Source organism: Dipteris shenzhenensis, chromosome 15, assembly GCF_047967505.1.
Source record: "Dipteris shenzhenensis isolate YYH24624 ecotype China chromosome 15, Dip_SZ_1.0, whole genome shotgun sequence".
Classification (NCBI taxonomy): Eukaryota; Viridiplantae; Streptophyta; class Polypodiopsida; order Gleicheniales; family Dipteridaceae; genus Dipteris; species Dipteris shenzhenensis.
The window spans coordinates 25268296-25295694 of record NC_141610.1 but is presented as its reverse complement, the minus strand read 5'-3'; the positions used below and the strand labels follow the sequence as shown (position 1 = coordinate 25295694).

The following is a 27399-nucleotide window of genomic DNA, read 5'->3' as shown; positions in this document are numbered from 1 at the left end:
GAAAGGAGAAAGAGGGAAAAATGCAAATGCAAATTCAAAGTTAAACTCAAACACAAAAAGAGAGTCTAAAAAAATAAAATAAATAAATAGGTATTTTCGCTTCTACTGAGAGTTGCCTTCACTAAGGCCTCCTCGTGGCAGGCCAATTACCACCTTTTCTCTTTTTTGGGAAAAAAAAAAGCGCCAAATTTCTCTTCTCGTAAGGTCCTTGAGGAGCAGGCCAAAAATTCTTTTCTGTGTATACACTAGTTTAGTGTCTTTGGATTATTTGTAGACGGCAGTGGCAATAATAGGCAGTCTGAAGACCCATTACTTTCGTTCCTTAAGACACATTTAAATGGCCGATATCAGAGACGGTACCCAAAATCGAGCCCAATTCGAAAATCATCTCCAGGGTCCCAATACATCAAGACCCCCCATAGCAAGCGCTTATTACTGCCAAGATTTCCTATGGGAAGATCTGCGAAATGAAGTAGAGCATCACCTTTTAAAGGAGGTTCGTTAGCTGCTGCACTGCGACTGTGGTTTCTTGGAAAACTATGAATTCCTGTTATCATATATAAACTTTTGTTCGTTAGCTGTACACATGGGCTTCAGTTACTTAGAAAAAAAAAATGGATTAAATGGTTACAATATACTTTGCTGCAGGGTTTGGAAACTCCAGACATCTATATTGCAACAGAAATCTGCACGACTGAAGCTTGGGAAAAATTCCACGAGCGCCATGGAAAGCATGCCTTTTTCAAGGTTTGTGTGTTATTATTCTACATTTCCTCTTTCACCACCAAATGAAGCACATTCGCTAATTCCCAACCAGTGACACAATAAAATGTATAGTTACATAAGTTTCATCATGGAACAAGCAATCAATCAAAATGCTAGGGCATGCGTATAGTCATAAGACAAGTCGATTACCAAGATAGGGCATCAAATATAGGTCAAAATGCTCGGACATTGATCAATCTGGTTTCCAGAGGCACATGCTATTACCAAGAACAGGCATCGGTATAGATCAACATGCTAAGACATTGATCGATCAGGCACGTACTGCAAGCAATGCCCTTGCAACTTCTTGATCTGTATGGATGCTTATTCTAGTAATCTGCATGGACGTAGTTGCAACAATACGCTTAGTCATTGTTTTTGCATCTAGATCGTTTCCTTGGCAATCAGATTCTCTAATGGTCGTGTCTTTTAGCAACCAGCTGGTCAATGTACTGGGTGCTAACCATGTTTTGGCTCGAGATGTCTATAAATGAGAGTGAGGTGACCATCTATGTGCCCCTTTCATGCATTGCACTTACGTTTGATATGGAATCTACTTTGAGCGTCTTGCTCCTTACTTCTCAGTCACTGTACTCTCCCGACTCCCTACTCTGCTCCCCCCCCCTCCCCCACACCCACAACAACACCCCCACCCCCCCCACCCCCGCGCCCGTCCCCCCCCCCACCCACTCCTCCTTTGGTCTCCTTCTCTCCTCTTCCACCTCCCATCACCAGTATCTTTACAGTGTTTTCCTTGTCTCGATGAACAATACTTTCAATCTGCTCCGATAGTGGCACATGCCAATAAGAGCTAACGAGCAGGAAAGCCTCCCAGAATTTCTTGTTTTTTTTTTTTTGCAAAAAGGAGACTTCTATTAAGTAAGAAAGAAGCTCGCTAGAGCAAGCTCTGTGCGGAAATACAACATGCTAAGCATGTAATGAAAACACCTCAGAGGAATGAGGTAGAAAGAAACCAAGGATGAGGCTGAAAATGCCAAGTCAACCCTGTAGAAGTCTAAGCAAGGAAGGGAGAGTCTCTCCAATCTCTGAGAAAAGTAACTCTCTTGGAGGAGGCTGCTCGAGATGATCCTTGCATGGTCGCCCAAATGGCCATCAGAGTGTGTACCGTATCTGTCCAAGTACTGGCCAAGATCTGAGAAGGGTGAACCTGAGAACCCTCCAGAGCCTCAGTGCATCTGGCTCTCCAAATGTGCCATGCTGCAGAGCTCCTTCTTGTCCAATGGTTGACAGAATGCTTAATGCAGTGAAGATAGACAGCTTTAGGAGTTGATTGGGTTACTGAGGTTGTAAATTGGCTTTGCATTGCTCATATGTTAGCTTTGAGAAGCAAGACAAACTTGGAGGTTCTTTGATGCCGTGAAGAGCCTAATTATGATGCAAGGTTGGATGTGTTGTTGTCTCCCTTTGGCTGTGGAGTGGGCTTTTCCATAGGTCCGCCTCTCTAGGATGAGTATGAATTCTTAACAGCTCTCCTAGAAAAGCGTACAATGGCAAGTTAACTAGTTTGGTAGAGGTACCGGGTAACTCATGGTATATTCCCTTATCAGAATGCCCAACGAAGGCCAATGACAGAGACTTTTGACATATTCCTCGAGACTTTTGATAAGAGACTCCGTTGGGTCTTTAGAAACCCAGTATAGCTTCTTATGCTTGGGCACTAACTATGACATAAGTGTCGCTTTGCTTGCTAGATATGTCTACCTTTTGGTTTTTTTAAAATTTATTTTTATGTTAGCTCATTTTTCTTATGTTTCTTTTTTTCTCATTTATTTTCATTGTAGATTTTTGGACTTTAGAACAACAAAAATCTGAATTTTATGAGTGGATATATTCTAGTCTTACAAAGGTATATATATGCCTCAGAATGTAATCGGAAAAAAAGGACTTGAGAGGAACCCTGCCAAGTTCTTGAAAAATGCATTTCAGGAGTTTGAAAGTCTAGAATAGCTCACCCCCAAAATGCTTTGCGAAACCCGTGAATGCACTTGGGATAATTATGTGTTTGTTTGATTATTTTGCACGGAGTGTTTCACCTGTGTGAAACTTGATTCCGTTGAGTCTTGACATTTGTGAGTTAGGAATAATTGGTTATGAGTAATTAGTCAAAGAATTGAGTTTTAATTTTTACTCTCGAAGTTGCGATATTCAAACTGTGTATCATGATTCATGCTAACGCATAATAGCATTATATGTACAGGCCAAGGCCTAGGCTATAAGCCTATTATGCCTTGGCTATATTCCATATGTACACACCACAATGCAAGATATAAAATATCATTAGTATATTGAGTCATTGAGTGGCCCTTCATCTCGGAGTGCTAGCAGAAACTCAATACGAAGATCTTTGTATAAGTGGATGCTCCTCGTCTTAAACCATCCTTAAATATTGGTATTTGTAAACACTGAGCATTGGGCAAGCATTGCCAAAGGCCATTGTGTCATCCGACGCGCCTTCTTCCCAAGATTTATTTGAGCTTATCCACACTGACATAAGTGGCCCTTTTCCTCCATCTCATTGTCGGCATCGATACTTTATTACATTCATTGATATTAAAAAAAAAAAATCATGTTTATCTTTTACATCATAAATCAGAAGCAGCTTTTACTATTTTTTAACAATATCATAAACTTGTTGAAAGACAAACTGGGAAACTAATCAAGGCATTGAGAAGTGACCTCGAAGTGACAATGGTGGGGAATATACTCCTTCACTGTTTTCTTGAATATTGTGCTCAACATGGCATTCATTGTCAATGGGTGTGTGGATATTGTGTGTGAGAGCCTATGTTTATACTATGGTCTACACCCAGTGTTAGGTGCTGATGACATCGGTGGGGATGCATAGTAGCTAGTCCCTGCTATGCGTAATGAGTTTATTGTTTTCAACCTTGTGACTGTTATGAGATTGAAACTGCACGATATGTTGTGTTTTTACAGGATGAATTTAGGCATGTTCCTGGATTCTTCTAGATATATGCTATTGTCTAGCGTTTTTAATATTATATTGTTGAATGTGGCTAATAAATTTATTTAGATTTATTTTGTAAAATGAGGCTCAACTCTCATCCTTATGTCATTTTTACAATTTAGGACTACATGCCTTTGGACCGAGTCTTCAGAAGAGTAGAGTGCTCAAAGTAGCTATCTTGACTGTCTGGAATTCTAACCAGTTGATCCACAAGCACTCAAATGTTCGTAGGCATGAAGTAGATCAAGCCTACTAGGCAGCACAAGCCTATTAGGCAGCACACTGCTTTTATCTGTTTTAAGGCAAGAACGTGCAGTGATTTCTTTAAATGTCCCTCATGAAGCTTTCATGATGATCCTTTTTGTTGGGTGGCTAGAAAATAGGCACAGTTTCGGATCCATGATTTACTCTTCTTTATAAGCTGTGGTTTTCTTCTATTCTCAGTGCAGAGGTGCCTGTCTAATTGGCCTGTGCAACAGGAACGCAGATATTTGGTAAAAGAGTTTCCTGAGTTACTAGCTGCAGAAAGAGCATTGAAAGTGCTAGAGGTTGGTTGTGGGACTGGAAGCTCCGTGCTTCCTGTTTTGCGGTAATCTTCTCACCCACCTTTAATCCCACGCCCCTTTGCCCCTCCACCATCCTCTTCCTGGGTTTCAAAAAAATCATGAATTATGGGACAGTCTTCTTTTTATCTACTTCGGACAAATTATGGAGTCTGTTTTTTTTCAATAGATATGTTCAAGGTTGAGGATTCCTAGCTTGTGCGGTCTATGCAGTATCTTATTGATGAAAGTTTACCTTTGCCAGAGCAAACAGCAAAGCAATAGTCTATGCGTGCGACTGTAGTGAATCTGCATTGAAGAGGGCACAAGAATTAGTGAGGAACACCAATCTTCAACGTGAACATTGTCAGTTTATCCCTTTCTATTGCGATGTGTGCACAGAAAATCTTCCAGACTGGCTTCATTGTAGTCTGTGCTCAAAATTCAAGGCCAGATTGGATGATAGAGAGCAAGATGTGGTTATGTCACCTACACACATTGGCTTAGAAGAATGGAAGTCTACTACTTCAGGAACCTATCATTCTCTGATTGGAGATGTTATTGCTGAGGATGGCAGCGATGCTGGGCAGTCTGATTTTTCAAATGTCGACATCAAGAAACACTCTTGCTGTGTTGGTGGGATGAACATTGTGATGATGGTGAATTACGTCACACCCATTTACATATATTCTAAATTGCACTTTTTACCAAAGTTATTATGTTTTTGTGCATTCCTTGGTAGTTTAATCAAAGGCATTGGCAGTTTTTCATCGACTTTAATTATAAGTTTTGCCATGACCTCTGTTCTTTCTTCTTGTGCTGGCATTGTTAGACCGTTGCATTGCTTTTCCTTGTTATGTGGGCTGTTGGGGTTGTGAGCTGGGTTAATGGGATACCTTATATCCTGGAAATTTTTAAATTTCTGAAATAGGCTTGAAATACTTAGCACCTTAAAGGATCATCATGTAAATGCTATTGCACATATTCTACTTCATGATTTGCTTATTTCTGAGGCAGTAGGAAGTTCATCAAGGCTGATCAAGAGGTGAACTTTTGGATCTTCTGTGAAGTTTCCTATATGCTTTAGCAAACTTTGGAGGGGTATGCCTCTCTCCTAATTTGGAGCCATGAGAAGTATTTATGGCTTGTGGAAGATTTACTCTGATGCCCTCGTTAATCACCTCTATGAATCTAATGTGACAAGCAATAACACATTGCAGTGCTACATGTTATTGTTCTGGACATCAAATGCTTCCCTGCCATCTGTCATCCTTGGGGGTTTGACTTGGCGTCAAGCAATTATGTTATCAGAGGGTTCAATCAAAAGAGAATGTTGGCTTCAGGTCTGAAAACAATCCTTTTGACAATCTTGTGCCGCTCAGGAGTAAAGATAGCAATGATCCCACATCCCATTTCCCATAAAGGGTGTGAAGCAAATGATGTCATATAAACATTCAAAGACCTGGAGCAAATAAAAGGCTATGGTCTAGAATATTTGACAACTGATATCCACAATGACTTGTCTTCAAATCAAACACGCTCCTTGGCAACAACATCTTCACACACCACCTCTCTAACCATCTGCAATGAATGATTCAAGCTATCGTTAAAATTCTTATCGATTTTTCGAAGGGGAAGCACCATCAAATAATTTCCCATCATGTTTCATGGATGGGCATTGGTCCTACCCTTAAAAGTTTAATTATCACAACTTTCATAGGCAAATCAACTTAAACATGAGCAGTTTCTTATCCATAGTTTGGGCTACATTTGATTGATTTAATGCTGGGCCAGAGCTCCTAAAATGCTGTTTTTTGGGGTAATGATCAAGTAATGCATTGATAAGAGGGTAGTTGTTTGATAGACATGCACACCCACACCCTCGCCCACAGCCCCGAAGCAATGAGTCATTTTTCTACTAGCTCTATCAATACTTTTTCTTCCCCTTTTTGGGATAATAAGCTCTTTTTTTCTCACCACCGGTATTAAATCAAAGTGTTCGGTTTCACGTACCCCGTCAGGTTCGTAATCATGGAATTTACCCAGCAGTTGGGATATGAAGCCATCCTAGGTAGGCCCTTCTTGTGAATGTCCAGGCTCATACACGACTGGCGTAATGACAACATCTTTTTGCAGTATGAGGAGCAAATCATACGGGTGGACGCAAGCACCTACAACTCTTCATTGCCACAGAATCTGACACAACCATTTGGACAGCATCCCTGAAGCTGTTCCAATCTTGTGAGAGGGAAGATGAGGAAAAAGAGTTTGATGAATTTTGATATGCACCTTTCCCAACCATAAAGAAAAGGTCATCCTCACCAATGTGTGTATTAAAAATTTCCATTTATATTTAACATTATCAAGTTTCCATGTTATGGTTTGATACTTATGAGAACTTCCAGCTTGCACATATCAGATTGATAGGACCCCAAAGAGGCCGTCAAGTGTCGAAATGCCTTGCAGGCCTATAAGTCCATTGATGTGACAGGTCTACATGTCAAGTCACCTCCCCGCCCCCATATGAGGAGAGCAGGGGGGGGGAGGGGGGTGAATCGAGGGTTTGAGAGGTTGCCACATGGGGAGCAGACTGGCTGCCACGTGGGCATCATTCAGATAATAAAGGAAATGGAGAGGAGCTGCCACAAGGGCAGCACCTCATAGCATACACAAGAGGAGTACCTGGCAAGTCGTGGAGCTCCTGGTGGTGAAGGCAGTACGGAGCAGACATGTGGACATCAGGGACCTGCAGCAGCCTGATTGCGCAGGGTTTCCAGCAAGTACAGATGGTGCATCAGTACATAAGGGTACGTAGCTGTACGGGGCTGGTAAAGCCCTGGCAGGAGGCAGGGATGTTGCAGCAGGCAGGTGCCTGCATGAAGAAGGATGCGGGGCAGATGGCGAGGGCTATGGGCAGGTGAGAGGCCTGCAATAGGCCCTGGATCTGAGGCAGTAGGGCCCTGGCCAGTGGCATAATGCCACGTGGCAGGTCAGCCCTGCAAATGGCCCTGAAGGGGCCTAGTTTTGTGAGCCCATGGGGGGGTTGCTGGGTCAGCCAGCCCACAGTGGGTCAGTTTTTGGGGCTGCTAGTCGGTCCATATGGGGGGCATCCTTGCCCTATAATAGGGAGGCTTTGGAGCCTCATTACTTATCTTCTGGAGCAGCAAACAGCAAGCAGCAAGGAGCAGCCTCTTCTGGGCGTACATCCAGGAGAAGAGAAGAGTGTTGGAGTGCTGCAGACAGCTTGGAGAAGCTGCCCACCTAGGCTGAGGTTCCGGTGGAGGGATGGATGGAGAGTCTACATATGCTGGTTCCAGGCATTAAGTAGGAGAACCTTTTGGTATTATATCTTGTGTAGTTTGTGAATTGATGGAAATATATAAGAGTTGCTTCTATATTTGTCTCTGAGCATAGTCTATTTGCTAGTCTGCGCACACATGAATTGTTGTGAAGTACACACATGGTTATGAAGCTTGATTCGATCGTGAAACACTTTTGTGTGTAATTCTCGGGCTAATCTATCAGTCTTCCGCTCTGCGGGATATTCTCTGATGGGATTTCAGTTTTCTAACATGGTATCAGAGCCCTGACGGAAGTTCTCGGGAAGTGGTGCTTGAAGGCAAGGACCTTGCCGAAGGACGACCTTGATTCATTGCTCTGAGGAATTAGCTTTGGTGTCTGAAGGATTGTACAAAGGCGGGAGGCTTAGGTTCAGGTAGGTGCTTGAACGATTGTACCTAGGTGGGAGGCTCAGGTTCAGACAGGTGTACGACACTCTAAAACCCTTTTCCTCTTTCAGTTCATTATCATGGCCAATAAAAACTAGATTCCAAATTTTGGGAGACATGCAAGCTCGACGTTGTGGAAAATGAAGGCTCGGGGCCACTTGGTGTTGAGGGAGTCATGGGGGATTGTGACGGGGATGGAGCTAATACCTCAGGCTATTGTAACTACCTTTGCTACATCAACCTTGGCGGCGGTGACAATGCCAGTGGACGCCATACTAGTGAGAGCATGGCATATCTAGAATGCGGAAGCCTTGGCTATCATTGTAGGTACGACAGCGGATATGGTACTACCACATATTCAGATGGCAGACACTTCTTTTGAGGCTTAGACGACATTGAGGGATATGTTGTTGAGATATCGAGCTCCACTCATGATATGCCAGGGTGACCGTTGTGCATTTATGTCACCGACTTGTTAGCTGCAGATGCGGTTGGTACATCGCCCATGAATAATAGTTGGATGACAGCTATCTTTATGTACTCTAGTTAGTGGCTTAGTTAGTATGTCACCTAGGTTAGCTGAGTTTGGTTTGAGACCCACATATAGGGTTCATCTATTCCTTCTGTACTAAAAGAGAGAGTTCTTTTGGCTTTCACAACTAAGAAGAGGAAAACTGTTTTCAGTCTCCACCTTTGTGTGTATTCCCCCTTTGTGTATGTGAGAAAGCTGCAAGTGAGACTCCTTACTTCTCTTCCACTCTCTTCACATGGTATCAGAGCTCGGTTCGTGGTAAGTGGTATCAGAGCTCGGTTCGTGGTAAGGAGCTCAAGGAAGCAAACCAAGTTCGCGGTGTCTTGGTAAGAGGATCAGTGTTGCTTTCCTTTTTCGAGTTCTTGGTAAGAGGATCAGTGTTGCTTTCCTTTTTCGAGTTTGAGAGCAAATCTCTGCAGGTAGCACAGCCGAAAAGTGCAAGAGTGCATTGTCTCAGATTGGGACGCCTTTCGCGGTGTGGCGAGAGGGTAGTATATGATTCGAGGCCATTTCGAGGCCCGTTTCGGTGGCGGAAGTTTTTCGCAGGCACTCAGAAAAGTGTCATGTTTTTTGTTGTGCGACCACTGTTCTGTAGATCGGTGAAAAGTTACCGTAGAAATTGCATCGTATGCCTGTGCACAGAGATATTGGGAGTGACAGAATCATTTTTATTGTCTATTGATGCAAAATCGTCACTAGGAAGTGATTGTGTGGTCAAATATTACTTTCGTCAGTTTTGCAGATTTGTCCTTGTGAGACGGAAGTTGTGTGTTTTGCAGTGTCAGAATATTTTTGCAGTGTTCTGTAATAGTGTCTGATGCTCTTTTATAGATAGTCACTGAAAAGCTTGACAAGAACAACTTCCAAGCATGGAAGTTTAGAATGACGAATTTCCTTAAGGAAAAAGGCTATTGGGAGTTCATTACTGGAGCTAAACAAGAATCAGTTATTCCTAATGTTCCCAATCAATAAGAGTTGCAGGCATTTAAAGGATGGCATGAGAGAGTCAGAAAAGTTATGTATTGACTGTCTATCAGTATTTCAGATTCTATGATTGTGCATATTCAGGATGCAAGCACGTCGAAGGAGGCGTGGAATACTTTGACAAAAATGTACAGCACAAATACGCAAGTCAGGAAAATGCAGCTCAAGCAGGAGTTTGATAATGTACAGAGAGAAAAAATGAGCATGAATGACTACCACATGAAGGTGAAGAAGATTACAGATGTACTTGCTTCCATTGGGTCGCCAGTGGAAGACGATGATTTAGTTTCTGTGACCTTGAATGATCTAGGAAAGGATTATGCACAATTCCGGATATCCATTACCGTCCGTGAAATTTTTTTTGATTTTGAGATGTTGATTGCTCTTCTAATTTCTGAAGAGCAGAGAAATGGTGGTGCATCTTCTTCAAGAGGAACTTCAAAAGAAACTGTCTTCTACTCAAATGCTGCTCTTCTAATATCTGAAGAGCAGAGAAATGGTGGTGTATCTTCTTCAGGAGGAACTTCAAAAGAAACTGTCTTCTACTCAAATGCTGGAAGAGGCAGAGGCAGAGGCAGAGGCAGAGCAGGCCGTGGCAGAAATCAGAATATGCAGCAAATTCAAGAAAATCAGTCCTATGAAGGAGGACGTGGTAACTTTAGAGGCAGGGGGAGCCAAAGAGGTCGTGGTGGATGGCAGAGAGGCCAAAATGCAAACAACAATGTTGAATGCTACTACTGTGGTAAAATGGGTCATATGGCTAAAGACTGCTACAAAAAGCAGAATGATATCATGAATGAAAAATTGCAGCAAGGCAATTATGCATCCTATAGTAGATAGGGTGATGACAGAAATGAGCATTTGTTTATGGTGCAGCACATGACCAATTCTGTGACAAGTGCAGAAGAAAGCAATAATGTGTGGTATGTTGACTCAGGTGCGTCAAACCACATGACAGGTCATGCAGAATGGATGCAGGATGCAAGGAAAATGGAAAGACCAGGATTTGTGGAGATTGGTGATGATACTGCACATCCTATTGTGCAGATTGGTAAAATTTCTTTGTCTATGCAGGATGAAAAAAAGAAATACATGTCTGATGTATTTCATGTCCCGAATATCACCAAGAACCTGGTTTCTGTTGGTCAAATGGTTGAGCAGGGCTTGCAGGTTAGATTTAATCCTCATGGATGCTTTGTTGAGGATATGAAAAATAAAGATTGCTTGATAGCAAAAGGGAAGAAAGGCATGATGTTTACGTTGGATGCGGACATGCCTAAAGTGAGTGCAGCAATGTTTGCGCATGGGACCGGTGTAGTTACAGATATTGATATCTGGCATAAACACATTAGTCATGTTAATGTACAGCGACTTAAATTAATGTAGGTTCAAAATAGTGCTGCAGGATTGCCTAAGTTCAAGGTTGTAGAAATGCATAAGATATGTGAAGTCTGTCAATTTGAAAAATAGGTAAGGAAACCATTTCCTAGACATGTTCAAGAGAGGAAAAGGTCATTGGAATTAATCCACTCTGATGTGTGGACTACTAAAGCTGCATCTATTAGAGGCTGTCATTATTTTGTCACTTTTATTGATGACTACAGTAGAAAAGTGAAGTGTTTGGACATTTCAAAGCTTTTAAAGCTATGGTTGAGAAAGAAACAAGCCTGCAAATAAAATGCCTAAGGTCAGATGAAGGGGAAGAGTATCTCTTAAATGAGTTTGCAAGGTTCCTGCAGGAGCATGGCATAAAGCAACAATATTCATGCAGTCATACCCCACAACAAAATAGACTTGCAGAAAGAAAAAACAGGCATATTGGAGAGGTATCTCGTGTCATGCTTAACGAGAAAGACCTGCCATATTATTATTGGGCTGAAGCAGCTGCTACAGCAGTCTACATAATGAACAGGACTTCCATTGCAGCAATACATGGCATGACGCCAGAGAAGAGGTACACTGATAGGAAACCAGATATTTCTCATTTGAAAGTTTTTGGTTACATTGCCTATGTTCATGTGTCAAATGAGTTGAGATCCAAGTTGGATCCAAAAGCTGAGAAGTGCATCTTTATTGGTTATTCTCAGCAGCAGAAAGGGTATAGATGCTATAACCCTTCTACTCGTAAGTTTACAGTGAGCAGATATGTTTTTGATGAGATGAGCTGCTGGTATAAATCAGTAAATGTGATTGATGATGTAGATGCACAAAATGGTAATGCTGCACAAAATTCACAGTATCAATCACAAAATATTAGTAGACTTGTAGTGTCCTATAGCATTGGTTCACATACTTCGTCATGGACAGGCAGATTGAGATCAGGAGAATCTCCTCAAAGCAATGCAGATAGTGGTATGCAAGTATTACGAATGGGAAAAGAGAAAGTAGATCAGCTCATGGTTGATGTGAATGCAGGTTACTCTTATGTGGATGGTGAATCCAGTGGCTCAGAACAGAGTCTTGATGATGAGTTAGATATTTCTTTTGTTGTTATACTTAGAGTAAGGAAAACAAGGGATGTTTTGAGAGCACCTGGTAGTAAGCCTATTTTACGCAGGTCTATCAGAGTTAAGTATCCTGTGGATAGGCTGAAATATGATGGATTTACAGCCATTCACTATGTTTATATGGTCAAAGTGATACACGAATCAGAACTTACTTCTTTTGAGCAAGCCATGGGAAAAGAAAAATGGGAGAATGCCATGGATGAAGAAATGGAAGCAAATGCTACATGGGAATTGGTGCCTTTGTCTAAAGACAAGAATGCAATTGGTTGCAAGTGGGTTTATAAGATGAAGCACAATGCAGATGGTTCTGTGAGCAGATACAAGGCAAGATTAGTTGTCAAGGGGTATGCACAGACATATGGCATTGATTATGCAGAAACATTCAGTCCGGTTGCAAGGATGGCAATTGTAAGAGCAGTCATTGCTATGGCTGCATCAAAGGGATGGTCTTTACATCAGATGGATGTAAAGAATGCCTTCTTGCATGGTGATTTGCAAGAAGAGGTCTATATGGAGAATCCACCAGGTTATGTGCATGCTGTTCATCTTGAGTTTGTTTACAGGTTGAAGAAAGCCTTGTATGGCTTGAAGCAAGCACCCAGAGCATGGTCTGACAAGATAGGATAGTATCTTGTCACTATTGGCTTTCAGATTTTCAAGGCAGATTTCTCACTTTATGTGAGAAAAACAAAGAAAGGCATTATGCTGCTCGTCATTTATGTTGATGATTTGATCATCACAGGTGATAGTGATGAAGATATCCTTTAGGTGAAAATGCTATTGAAGCTATTGAAGCAAAAGTTTGAGATGAAGGATTTGGGAGAGCTGCGTTATTTCTTGGGCATTGAGGTGATTAGATCCACAAGTGGGATATGGCTCTTGCAGAGGCAGTATGGATTGGACATATTGTCCAAATATGGGATGACAGGCTGTAAGCCTATTTCAGTTCCTTTGGAGCAAAATGTGAAGTTGAGCGCAAATGCAGGTGAGCTTCTGGAAGACCCTACTATGTACAGATGCATAGTAGGGAGTTTGATTTATGTGACTATTACCAGGTCAGATTTGAGCTATGGTGTTGGGTTGGTAAGTCAGTTTATGCAGGCTCCAAGGAAACCGCATTTGGATGCGGCTAGACACATACTGAGGTATGTGAAGTCCACATTACAGTATGAACTATTTTATGAGGCTGGGGTTCAGATACAGTTGCATGGATATATTGATGCTGATTGGGCTGGTAGTATTTCTGATAGACGATCTACTAGTGGATATGTGTTTTCTTTTGGGAGTGCTGCAGTCACTTGGAGCAGCAAGAAACAGCCTACAGTTGCCTTGTCGAGCACAGAGGCTGAATACAAGGGTGCAGCAATGGCTGCATGTGAGGTAGCTTGGTTGCACAAGGTACTTTATGATATGCATCAGTCTACATATGGACCAGTTGTTATTTATTGTGATAACATAAGCAGTATATACGTGGCAAATAACCCAGTCTATCATGCTAGAACAAAGCACATTGAGGTGCATTATCACTATGTGCGGGAGAAGGTTTTAGTAGGTTTGATTGATCTGGTTTATGTCAGCACAGAGGACCAGGTAGCTGACAAATTCACGAAGGCATTGGACGCAGAGAAGCTGCGCAAGTTCAGAGACTTGCTTGGTGTGCAGGAATTGGGATTGAGCTCGAGGGGGAGTGTTGAGATATCGAGCTACAGTCGTGATATGCCAAGGTAACCGTTGTGCATTTATGTCATTGACTTGTTAGCTGCAGATGCGGTTGGTACACCGGTGGCCCATGAATAATAGTTGGATGACAACTATCTTTATGTACTTTAGTTAGCGGCTCAGTATGCCACCTAAGTTAGCTGAGTTTGGTTTGAGACCCACATATAGGGTTCATCTATTCCTTTTGTACTAAGAGAGAGAGTTCTTTTGGCTTTCACAACTAAGAAGAGAAAAACTGTTTTCAGCCTTCACCTTTGTGTGTATTTCCCCTTTGAGTATGTGAGAAAGCTGCAAGTGAGACTCCTTACTTCTCTCCCACTCTCTTCACATATGTATGAGCTCAACAATGAGGCAAGAATCTTGGACCTTGAGACAGAGCTGTACTACAATTGAGTATGAAATCGGTACAAGAACACATCACTAAGATGAAGGTGGTGTGGGATCAACTGCCGGCAGCTGGTCAAAGGATGAGTTCAACCAAGATGGCAAGGCTGTTACTGGGAATGTTCCCCCGAAGCTATAGTAGTTTTGTGGCAATTATGACTGCGGGGCAAAGGGCGGTGCCGATGACTTTTAAGGAGATGGTTCCATGACTGTTGTAGCAAGAAGCTCGAGAAAACAGGTACAACGGTACATATAAGGATGACAAGGCTTCTGACCTCGGTCCAGCCGCCAGCCACCTCTGGACCGGACTCCGGCTGCCTCTGCTCTTCCTGACGTGGCTGCCCGGAGGGAGGGGGAGGGGGCTGAGGGGGGGGGCCGGGGGGGGCCGAGAGGAGCTGGAGAAGCGTGGACAAGTAGTAGCCAGGTGCCCAAAGCCGTGACACCTCAGGCACTGGCCTGGCTGTCCTGTGACTACCATGCTCTGAGTAATGTTGCCAGCATCTGTCACGATCTCAATCACTGCAGGGAGGGACGCAGGGTCTGCCACAACCACACGGACTCTGGGAGCTCCTGCCGTAGCAACCGCGTCGACGAAAGTGTCATGCATCACCCAGCCAAAGTGAGAACCCAGGTCCCTGACTATCGGCCGCAACTCAGTAGCAAGGTCTGGAAAAACTAGCGTCACTGGGTGGCGAGGTATGCGGAAACGAGCATCAAAGTCTGCTGCGCTGAATCCTCGGTATCAAGGGACTATCATGATGATCTTTCCATCCATAGATGTGGGGGAACCAGCAATCAGGCTGATAGTTGAGGACAGGAGAAAAGGCAAGGGCAAGAGTAAGCCTAGTAAAAGCAAGCCCAAATATGATGACGGAGCGGACTCTTCAGATGAAGACAACAAGAAGAAGAGAAAGAGAGAGGAAGTGCTTCTACTGCCATGAGCCAAGACATTTTGTGAATGATTGCAAAACAAAGAAGTTGATCAGAAGAAGGGTGCCATCTCAGAGTCAAAGGAGTCGGCTGAAGTGGCGGTAGGAGAACTTTTCTTGGTGGCCACTCTGTGTGCTATTAAGGTTAGATATGTGGACCCCGGTGTGACTGTCAGAATGTCAGACATTGAGGATTGGTTAGAAGAGGAGTCAGGATCCTTTGTGAAGGTGTGATGGACAGTGACGAGTGCCTGGAGTCATATGGGTGCTTGGCTGGTGTTGCTGAAGCAGAGGGGGATTCTTCGACAGGACTTGAAGACTCAGGGCGACAAGGGAGCTGTTGGATCGTCTACATCGACGAGTTGGTATTGAGCCAAGATGTGTCGGTGAGTCAAGTCACCTCCCTATCTGTAAGCCCCCATATGAGGAGAGCATAACTGAGGGTTTGAGAGTTTGCCACATGGGCATTAGACTAGCTGCCATGTGGGCATCATTGAGACAATAAAGGCTGAGGGCAGCACGGAGCAGACATGTGGACATCAGGGACCTGCAGCAGCCTGATTGTGCAGGGTTTCCAGCAAGTACAGATGCACACAAGTGCCTATGTGGCTTTACAGGGCTGGTAAAGGCCTGGCAAGAGGCAGGGATGCCGCAGCAGGCAGGCGCTTGCATGGAGAAGGTTGCAGGGCAGATGGCGAGGGCTATGGGCAGGTGAGAGGCCTGCAGTAGGCCCTGGATCTGAGGGAGTAGGGACCTGGCCAGTGGTGCAATGCCACGTGGCAGGTCAGCCCTGCAAATGGCCCTGAAGAGGCCTAGTTTTTGTGAGCCCATGGGGCCTGCTGAGTCAGGCCAGTAGACCCCACTGTGGGTCAGTTTTTGGGGCTGCTGGTTGGTCCATATGGGAGGCATCCTTGCCCTATAAAATGGAGGCTTTGGAGCCTCATTACTTATCTTCTGGAGCAGCAAACAACATATTCAGAGCCTCTTTTGGGCCTATATCCAAGAGGAGAGAATAGTGTTGGAGTGCTGCAGACTAAGCTTGTACCCAGTGAACAAGAATACTTGACTTAAGGCTTAGAGATTGACTTACGTAGCTTGTGCTTGACTGTCCCTGAACAAGGGGTCACAACATATGACAAAATCTCCTATTAGGGAACTATTACGCACTTGTCGATGTAGCCAGTGTGTCACATTGCACCCAAGTGCAGGGATGCATGTGACACTGTCCACCACAATGAGAGTCACACTTTTGCTTCCTCCAAAAGTGTTCATACAGTAGGTTTTCCCACAATGAAACTAGGTGATCTTGCTTGTACAAAAGGATGATGGCTTTTCTTAAGACACCTTCTATAAACGCTCTCTAGAGTCATATCGCTTTAGAGTTACATCTGCAGGCCGCTATGGGTATGGGGACGAGCATTTTCTGAGCGAAATCTTCCGAGCGTCCGAGCGAAGGAAAAAAAAAGCTTCCAACTATGCATAAATATGGCAAAAATCCATTAGAAGAAAACATAGTTTCACTTAGAAATATGCAAAGTATTATAGCAATGCCTATTTTATACAAAAATCTTTAGGTGAATTTGTAGGAATGGTGAGAGCATAATGGGATGGATTTTGAAGAAACCCACATGTAGAGTAGACTTCTCTATGAAAATTCCCTTATGATCCTTCTTACAACTTTTACTTAATAGGGGGTGACATTGAAAACCCTCTCTCAACCTATCTTCATGAAAGAGTTTCTTCAAAAAAAACTCATTGAAGCAAGCCATCCAGGTAGTTTCGCCAGCGAAACCCCTTTGAAGCAAGTCTCCCAAAGTAGTTTCGCTGGCGAAACTACCTTGGACAGCACTTTTAAAAGTGACATAACTTTCATATCCAATGTCCAAATATAGTCATTCAACCACTCAAATTGATCGGAACACCCCATTTGAGCACATGTATGGAGTTATATTTTGGAAAATCTTCCATATATAGTATTAAATATTACATGTATTTTATGAGAGTGATATATAAGCCTAAGTTAATACTTATTTATAGTAATTTAAACTTCTTTAGAAACATGTCCATAAATATGCTATAAAAACACTAAAAAGATATTGCCATATGATATAAATGTGTTAATAAGTAATTATATATGCATAGTATTATTACATTGAGAGTGATTATGAGGAATGTTTCTTAAAGGAATCAACACTTTTTTAAGGTAATAACAGGGGTACAAAGGGATGTCTCTAAATAAGAAAATTATGTTGTGTAAAAATGAATGAGTGACTAGTCTGTATATTTTTATGATAAAGGGATCTAGTTCTAGTGAAAATAAAAGTATAAAAACCATGTTTCCTAAAGAAAAACATTTTTAAAAATCTCTTGAAAAACACGCTCGGATAAACCTGCTCATAGGTTTTTGCTCGTAAAATTGACGCATCCTATGGGTATAGGGGCATGACCTATAAAGAAGCAATTTTTAAGGTAAGAGAAAGCCACAAGTCTTTGCAGAAGAAGGCTTCACACGTTCCTCGTTGCATTCTCAGCTCTTTTTCCTTGGGCTGCTCATCTCACCTAGTCAACCTCATAGGCTTTTAACCTCACCCAAGGCAGCCAGCAGTAGATCTGTATCATTGGTTATATAGCTCCAATTACCAGTTCCAACACAAAAGAACTCATTATCTGTTTGATATGTTATATCACCATGTCCAAACTACAGTTAGAAAGATTGCACGCATGTGCACACGGTTAGAAAGATTGCACGCATGTCCAAACTACAGCTAGAAAGATTGCACGCATGTGCACACATGCTGCTTCATGCATGCACCCAATTTTCTGGCTATTTGAAGTGGCAACTTTTAATGATCCAAGCTGCTCAATAGAGAAGACACATTCATATGAAAACTGTGCTTGGATCATGAATGTGTGGCTTGTTTATTGAGGTAGCTGCCTTGCATGATAGTTCACTCGTCTGTCCATCTCTGCTGTGTTGCTTTTTGGCTGTTTCCATGGCAGCCCATACTGCCATGCTGCGTATGTGGCTTGTATCCAACATTCAAATGGAGCAGTTAAACATACATAACTGCAAGAAAAGGCAATGTTTTCGGGGTGGTTAATAATTTAGGCTAGTAGGTAGTGAGTAAAAGTCTTGGGAGTAGGGTGCAAAGTTAGGCGCCTATGGGAAAGCTCCCCAAGCAAGTGCTCTTCAGGTTTTGTTGAGTGCACCATGAGCCATCGTTACCAACGTTCCATAAACTCCGGTGCCGGCAATGGGAATGCTCCGGGAAGGGGGGATCGGAATACCATGTCATATGACACATCATCAATTCATATTGAAATATACCAAATTATGAAAGTTAAACCACTTTTAGTATCTCTAAACTTTCCATTTCAGCTTTAGACTTTTAAAGACATTTTTAGAAAAGTTAGAAAGGGGGGCTGATACAGTGAGCTGAGAGAACTTAGAAGGGGGAGAGAATGGGCTGAGAGAAGAGGAGAGTGGATAGTGTAAGAAAACAATACAACGTCTGTGCTCAACAGATAACAGGATCTCGTACGCAAGAGAGAAAACCAGATAGTATGGAGAATAAAAAATTTGATTACTGTAGATCTGATACAATGGATGGCGCTGCCTCCCAGCCGTGCGCTCCTGTGAAAGAAGCTTCGATGGCAAGCTGGAAATAGTAGAGGACGGATGCTAAGGAATCAGGGTTGCTGTAGCTAGTGATAAAATGGGCTTCACGGGCTGGCTCTTATATAGCCACCAGTCGTAGTCGGCTAGACCCAATATGGTGACCGACCCTGTCCGCCCAAAACGGTCGATTGGGGGTCGGTCCCAAAATAGGCCACCGACCACACGATAGAACCGGTGCGCAAAATAGAGCAACTGACCTACGATTCGCCGTTCGGCCCACAGCCATCCGGGATCATCTGGGACTCCAAACAGGCCCCGCAACCCGAGAGTGGGCTGCCCCGAGAAAAGCTCTGTCTACCCTCAGTGCGGTCAGTCATGGGATGCCTTCCCGCACTTGCATGTAGCCTAGTTGGCAGTGTGCCAACTCGGTCCAGCCATCAGGCCACACATGGTCCCCATCTGGTGTAAACCAGGACCTACGAGATAACCGAGCTACTCAAATGCCTTCTTCTCATATGGGGGGCTTACAAGTAGAGTTAGCTGGTTCCCGCGTAGTTACACGAGAGTGGAGCATTGATATCTACCACGCCCCCTCAATGTCCACCCGCAAGTGAACTTACTTTTTCGGTCCAATGCCAAGTCGATGAAGATGCCTCTCCAGCAAGTCTCTTCCAAGAGCCTTCGTGAATATGTCCGCAGCATTCTCTGTAGTCGGACAGTACACCAAGTCGACCTCTCCATCCATGATGAGCTCGCGTACAAAGTGATATTGAATCTCAATGTGTTTTGTGCGAGCGTGGAACACAGGGTTCTTTGCAATCGCCATGCAACTCTAATTGTCACATGACAACTGCGTAGGCTTGTTCTGCACTGCACCCATGTCTCCCAAAATCCTCCTCAACCACACTGCCTCGCAAGAAGCAAAGCATGCTGATTTGTACTCAGCCTCGGTAGAAGAAAGAGCAATTGTAGGTTGCTTCTTGCTGACCCATGACACAGCTCCAGATCCAAGTAAGAAACAGTAACCTATCACTGATCTTCTGCTGTCCACGTCTCCTGCCCATTCCGAGTCACAGAATCCGGTCAAGATGTTGCCCTTGGTATAAGTAATGCCATAATCAAGTGTGCCTTTGATGTATTTCAGCACCCGCATCCCTGTCCTCCAATGGTTCTTGCGGGGCTTATTGGAAAACCTGCTTAGTATACCAGTCGCAAAGCTGATGTCCAGCCGTGTGTTGCACAAGTAAATCAAACTGCCCACAAGTCTTCTGTACTTTGCTTCGTCCACCAGTGGTGATGAATCCTCGTTTGAGAGCTTCACGTCAACCTCCATAGAGGTACCAACTGTCTTGCACTCAGCCATGCCAAATGCCTTCAGTATCTCTCCAGCATACTTCAGCTATGAAATGAAGATCTGTTTCGGCTCTTGCCAAACTTCAATCCCCAAACAGAAATGCATCAGTCCGAGGTCTGTCATTTCAAACTCTCTTCCTAGCAAATGCTGTCTACGAGATCTTCTCTTCATGGTTCCCTGTTATGACAAGGTCGTCCACATAAAGGACCACGATCATACACGTGCCTCCTCTGAAGATATACAAATTTGCATTAGATGGGCTCCTCCTGAACCCGTTTTGCAGAAAGTAGGCATCAATCCGCTGGTACCACGCTCGTGGGACCTGTTTCGGTCCGTAAAGTACCTTCTTCAGTTTACAGACTTTACCTTCTGAACCGGGGATCTCAAAACCTGGTGGTTGTTCCACGTATACCTCCTCCTTGAGATCTCCATTTAGAAAGGCGGATTTTACATCCATCTGAAACACGGGCCAACTTCCTTGGGCAACTAAAGCAAAACACTGCGAATTGTGGTTAGTCGAGCTGTGGGAGCAAAAGTATCTTGATAATCAAAACCATGTACCTGTGCGAATCCTTTTGCCACGAGCCGAGCCTTGTACTTATCCAACGTGCCGTCGGACTTGTACTTGGTCTTGTATACGCACTTGGTGTCGATTACCTTGCGTTTTGGTGGTCGATTCATAAGGTCCCAAGTGTTGTTCTTCATTATGGAGCCATACTCCGAGTGCATAGCCTCCATCCACCTATCATTACCCTGTGCCTCTTCAAGACACTTGGGTTCATCAGCACGGATCACCTCTGTCATCAAAGCATAGTTGACGAAGTGTTCCTGCGTCCTTTGCTCCTCTAATCTTTTGGACCGGCGGTGTTCGGATGGTTCCTCCTCAATGGCTGGAGGTTCTCTGTCGTCCAAAAGCTGCTTTACCCACTTCGGGAATGGCCGTTGCCGTTGTGGTTCTGCAGGGTCTTCTTTATCTTCTTTATCTTGAATCCTCCCAAGCACCGTTGGGGGAGTTCGGTCTGCTATTGGTGGTGGTACTGGATGGATATCCTGGTCCTGGTTATCCGGGAAAGAAGTTATCCTCCTCCAATTGATGCGGCTGTTCTTAGAAGACCACATCGCGACTTACTATTACCTTCTTGGTAACAGGGTTATAGAGACGGTAACCCTTCACCTCTTCACTGTAGCCCAAGAAAATACACTTTCGGCTCTTCGGTTTCCATTTGGTCTTGGTAGCATCAGGGACATGAACAAAACAGTCACATCCAAAAACTCTGAAATGTGCAGCTGAAGGTTTCTTACAAAAAAAGGACTGCAGTGGAGTCATCCCATTCACAACCTTCGTGTCGTTACGATTCAGGATGTAAACTGCCCTACTGTAGTCGTCGCGATCAGCGTCATGAAGTAGTAGGAACCACCCAAAGCTTCCGTCTCCATCTTTCCGCGGAGGTCCGTGTGAATGAGCTCTAGAGCAGCCTTTGCCCTGTTGGCCTCTTTAGGAAAGGGATGCCGATGCTGCTTGCCCATCATGCAAGCTTCACATACATCGGGCAGATCTGAAATTTCTAGTAGGTCTGCAATCATTCGACTTTTATGCATCTCCTTCAAAGAACTAAGGTTTAGATGACCAAACCTCTCATGTCACAGCTTAGTGTTCTTCACATCGGCTCGAGCACTGAAAGCTGAGAGTTTGTAGATGTTGTTGCGCCGTGTACCTTTACCAACGACCTTCCCTTGAAGATCCAGGATTGTGTACCATTCTTATCGAATTGAACTTTGAGGTCCTGATCCGTGATCGCAGAAATGGACAACAAGTTCCTCTTGATATCTGGCACATAAAGAACATCGGACAACTATTTTACAACTCCATCTGACTTGAGAGCAATCGTACCTTTTCCTTTTGCTGGACATTTTGCATCATTGCCGACTGCTACCAGGATGTCATTCCCTACCATCTGTAGAGAGGTATACCAATCCTTCCAACTGGTCATGTGGCGCGATGCACCACTGCCAATGATCCAAGGTTCATCCGCAGGTACATGAACTGCCTCCGTGCAAATCTCCTTAATTGCTACGAACAGCTCTACTGGTACTGCTTGCGCGCTGTTGCTGGACTCTTTCTTTACTGCGTTCTTCTCATTTGCAATCTTCTTCCGGCACTCATTCTGCTTGTGCCCTGCCTTGTTGCAATAGAAGCACTTGATCTTCTTCTTTCTCTTTTTATCATCAGAAGAAGATGGGTTACCAGAGTCCTTACCCTTACCTTTCTTTGATCCAACGTAGAAGGCCGTATCTTCTCTAGTCCTCGTCTTTTGACGCATCTCCTCCTCCAGAAGCATCGCGCTGAAATTCTTAAAGTTGAGAGGCGGATTTTTGTTCTGTGTATTTAGCGCCGTAACAAGACCGTCGTACTTTGGTGGGAGAATCCGTATGCACCTTCGTACTAGATTCTCGCTGGTGATGGTGATGCCAATCGTAGTCATCTGATCGCGCAGATTCTTCACCCTGGTGATGAACTTCTTTGCCGCTTCAGACTCAGATAATTTTTCGTTCGCGAGTTGAGTCTCCAGATTCTGAATCCGCGTCTGATTCGTGGTCTCGTACTGATTTTTCAAGACCGTCCATGCCTCCTCCGTTGTGGTGACATGTTGAATTAACGCCATGACGGAATCACTTACACTGCAGACAATAGAACACAGCGCATCTGCATTTCTTCTTGTCCAGGCGAGAATCTCATCTGCAGTTGGTACTATCTGTTGTCCTGCATCGGCTGGATCCGGTCTCGCAACTAGCCTCACATCCACCCCAGTAGCAGTGTCCCAAAGCTCGTATGCGCTTAGGATGGTCTTCATCTTGAACTTCCAGAGTGGATAGTTAGAGCCGCCCAACTTTTCGCTTTCGCCGAACGGTGGGATTCGCAGTCTTGCGGGCTGACCATCTTTCACAATCTGCTCGCAAACAGAAACACACTACCAAATCTTCTTGCTAGAGTCCAGGCTCTGATACCATGTAAGAAAACAATACAATGTCTGCGCTCAACAGATAACAGGATCTCGTACACAAGAGAGAAAACCAGATAGTATGGAGAATCAAAAATTTGATTACTGTAGATCTGATACAATAGATGGCGTTGCCTTGCAGCCGTGCGCTCCTGTGAGAGAAGCTTCGATGGCAAGCTGAAAATTGTTTAGGACGAAACCTGGATGCTAAGGAATCAGGGTTGCTGTAGCCAGTGATAAAATGGGCTTCACGAGCTCGCTCTTATATAGCCACCAGTCGTAGTCGGTTAGACCCAATATGGTGACCAACCCTGTCCGCCCAAAACGGTCGACTGGGGGTCGGTCCCGAAATAGGCCATCGACCACACGATAGAACCGGTGCGCAAAATAGAGCAACTGACCTACGGTTCGCCGTTCGGCCGCCCACAGCCATCCGGGATCATCTGGGACTCCAAACGGGCCCCGCAACCCAAGAGTGGGCTGCCCCGGGAAAAGCTCTATCTACCCTCAGTGCGGTCAGTCATGGGATGCCTTCCCACACTTGCATGTAGCCTAGTTGGCAGTGTGCCAACTCCGTCCAGCCATCAGGCCACACATGGCCCCCATCTGGTGTAAACCAGGACCTACCGGATAACCGAGCTACTCAAATGCCTTCTCCTCATATGGGGGGCTTACAAGTAGAGTTAGCTGGTCCCCGCGTAGTTACATGAGAGTGGAGCATTGATATCTAACAGATAGAAGGGGGGGGCTGATAGAGTGGGCTGAGAGAGTAGAGAGAGAGTGGAGAGAAGGGGGCTGAAGCTTAAAGCTTGAGAAAGAAAGAAAGAAAGAAAGTTTATTAAAGGCTTCGGAAGACCAATGGGTCTATGAGATTGTGAAAAACCTGGTACAAAGGAGCTGTGGTAGTGGAGCTACTAAACGAGCTGTGGTAGTGGAGGGGGGTGATTTTTTGGTGAGCTTTTTGTCATGAGCTTTTTTTCAATTTTCATGAATATTGCGAGCTTTTCATTCACCTAAGAGAGAGAGAGGGGGGGGGGGGGTTCATGGAGTGGGGTGGGTTGAAAGTTTGGGTTGTGGTTGCAGTTAAGAGGAGAGAGGGGGGGGAGGGGAGATAAAGGAAAGGGGTAAGGTGGCATGGAGAAGGGAGGGGAGGGGAGTTGGAACATATATTCATTATCATAGTGGAGAACGTAGAGGGGGAACTTATAAGGTATGCAAAGAGGAGTGCAAGGAGGAGAGAGAGGATGAGGAATGTGAAAGTTATGTTCATCTACTAAATATAAAGGGGAAGGGAGAGCTTGTGGGAAATTTGTTTATTTTCAAAGTGTATAATTTGACAGATTTGACCTCATATTTGGATTCCTCGTCGAATTCCGGTCATTTTGAGTACCAACATGACCATATTCCGATAAAAATTGAAAAAATGGTGTTTTTGTCATTTTGGCCTGTTTTGGGCCTATTTTGAGTCTGCGCTAGGCCAAAATGACAAAAACACCATTTTTTCAATTTTTATCGGAATATGGTCATGTTGGTACTCAAAATGACCGGAATTCGACGAGGAATCCAAATATGAGGTCAAAAGTTTCAAATTATACACTTTTACAATGTACATATCTTCCATAGTTCCTCCCTTCTACTTTGAATATGGACATATCTTCCATAATTTTTTGCCTCCTACTGCCACTCATATCCGCCCCCCCCTTGTGCATAGTATACACTCTTCCACCCCTCCCACATGCTATGAAAATGAACATATCCTATATTCTCTCCCCCTCTTTCTAACCTCCCCATCTTTCTTATAACAAAAACATGTATGGATTTCTAAAAAAAGCTCGCAAAAACAAAGGAAATGATAGAAAAGCTCACATTAAAAAGCTCGCCAAAAGATTTCCCCCGTAGTGGAGCTACTAAACGAGCATCCACACCAATGCAAAATGCAAAAAATGCAGAATGGTAGTACTAAGTCCTAAGTACAACATAGTCATGTCCAGAGAAGGGGGAGAGGGTGAAGAGAAGGGGGGGATGAAAGAGTAGAGAGGATGAGGGGCTGAGACGAGAGTGCCCAAGGAGTCTTGGAAGGGGGCTGAGGTAGTGTATGAGCTGGAGGAAAAAGGAGCAGCAAACCACGACACCAACAATGCAAGGAAAAGGTGCTGTTTGGGAGTTTTACCCCGACCCGTGCAACCCTAAAACCTGGAACGTGTGCCTGCCTGGGAAGCTTCCAGGAACGTCCCAGGTGTTTCCTACTCCTACTCTGTCCAGAATGGCGTCCCAGATGTTTCGGATGTCGGAACGCCGTTCCGTGGTAACTATGCCAGGAGCTTGCTAAATTGAGTGTATGTTTAAAACAATTGGCTCAAAGTGAAGACTCAAGGAATGTGATGGAGAAAATCCTCGGAAACATGGGAATATGCTTTGTAGCAATGTTTAGGGGAAGTGTGGGGGATCCAAAGGGAAGACTATGGAAGCTCGGCACAAAGAGGGATAGTGGACCAGTGAAGCATGCTTTGTTCAGCGTTGAGGGTAAACTTAGTCCTTTCTGATGGGAAGTGTTAGTACTTAAGACTATCCTAAATCTCTTTAATACCATTATATCCATCATATTTTTCTCCTAGAGTACAACATGCATAGCCTTGCTAACAACTGAATGTGTCAGTGATAAATGGGCACATGGGCTGCAAACAAATTCTATGCAATTGTCGAAGAAAGTCTACTTTCAGTGCATGCCCACTTTATACTAGAATTCAAAGCTTACAGCAAGTCTACTTCAGTGCATGCCTATAGGTAATTATTATGCTTCATAATAGAAATCAAAGCTGATAGCATCTAGGTTTTCTGGTGAATCGTATATTTCTGAAATTCTGATGTCTAAACGTGGTGCTAGGCTTTTAATTCCTCAATGCAGTCTCTGTTAGGCTTTAGCACACCTGCACAAGGCTACGTTGGAATAACAGACAAACAAATGTGTTTTTGTATGAATCTTTTGCATTTGTTTTTAAGTAATTGTTCACATTATGAGTATTTTATCTTCTGTTCACCATGTGAGTACTTTGTTCACACTGAGTATTTTGTCTTCTGTTCTGATGTGCCACACTGTGTACTCGTGGTTGGCTTGGCCTATATTCATGTCATCAAGTATGTCTTGTTTTTGCAGATTTTCACAATGTCTTCTATTCCTCCCCAAAAGATGCAACATGTTGTCAAGGAATGTTTCTCGGTCCTTGAACCAGGGGGTCTATTGCTTTTTCGTGATTATGGTAACTGAATTCTGGATAGATGAAGTAGCATTCAGGACTTGAGATGACAATCTAATGCATTTGTGAGAGAAGGGCTTTAAAAAATTCCTTTAGGAGGATTTGTGGTAGAAGATAATGACTTCTGTCAACAGCCATCACTCACATGACAAGCATGTTGCTTTGAAGGATTATACGACATGACAATGCGAAGGTTTCCCAGTTCTCAACGAGTTGGAGACCGGCTTTACCAACGTGGTGATGGCACACTCTCTTACTTTTTTACCCCTGAGGTTTTACGAGAGCTTTTCACAAAAGAAGGATTTTTGGAGGTGAGATTAAATGCTGAAGAAATTTGAAATGGTCATTTTATTTGAAAGTTTTACTGGAGGGAATTTTCCTTTGCTGTGTGGATCTTCGGAGTACCTTCAATCCATTGTTTTCAGTTGCTAAGGGACAACATAAAAGTACTATTTAGTTAGCTAGAAGCATAAGGCAAGTTGTTCCTCCTTTGTGACAACTCTCATGCGGAAACATGCAGGGGGAAATTTCACTTTGCTGCGTGGAATTAAAGAATCATCAGAAGCTGCTACCAATGAAGCGTGTTTGGATTCATGCCAAATTTTATAAGCCCATTAGCTAATTGACCATACATAAAAGGCAACCGTCATAGTCATGGCCCTTTTGGCTTTTGCGAGCTGATCATTCTTCATTATGTAACTAATGCAAAGTATAGAACTCTAATAGATTTGTTCATTTGTTTTGGCTTCGTTGGTACAAGAGTAACCAAGTGTATTTCACTCCAAGATGGGTTGAACCCTCGGCCCAGCCTGGTGGTTAGTCTCAGCATAGGCCAAAGTCATGGAGTTTCCTAAGGTGAAAACATTTTCCTTGACCCCAAGCAAGCCTTCATACTTTGATGTTGCAGCCTCGCCACCCCTCTCCTATATTTTCTCAAAGACGTCCTCTCTGTATGCAAAGACAAATCTACAACCTTGGAAAATGGGGGAGCATGATAGACCCCCAAAAGCTCATTTATTATTTGTAGCAGGAAATTTATGAGCTCAAGCTTAGAATTGCAGCTCTAGAAAGGAAAAACAGCGATATGGAAGAGA

The 27399-nt window shown here is 43.8% G+C and overlaps 1 protein-coding gene across 1 annotated transcript; it reads left to right on the top strand.

Annotated features, from left to right (window-relative positions):
• Positions 1–132: 132 nt before the first annotated feature.
• On the top strand, positions 133–27399 carry LOC147893590 (uncharacterized). Its single transcript, XM_087386507.1, has 7 exons — positions 133–496; positions 649–747; positions 4234–4343; positions 4562–4955; positions 26206–26308; positions 26474–26616; positions 26826–27399. Exons 1-7 carry the CDS (start codon positions 338–340, stop codon positions 26925–26927), a joined length of 1110 nt encoding a protein of 369 aa, XP_087242633.1. The 5' UTR covers positions 133–337; the 3' UTR covers positions 26928–27399.

What these genes read in the sequence shown, in the direction of transcription:
- LOC147893590 (XM_087386507.1), top strand. Translation starts at nt 338, where the DNA reads ATGGCCGATATCAGAGACGGTACCCAAAATCGAGCCCAATTCGAAAAT. An exon ending in ATTGCTTTTTCGTGATTATG is followed by an intron (nt 26,309 to 26,473) that starts GTAACTGAATTC and finishes GTTGCTTTGAAG; the next exon opens with GATTATACGACATGACAATG. An exon ending in CAAAAGAAGGATTTTTGGAG is followed by an intron (nt 26,617 to 26,825) that starts GTGAGATTAAAT and finishes GGAAACATGCAG; the next exon opens with GGGGAAATTTCACTTTGCTG.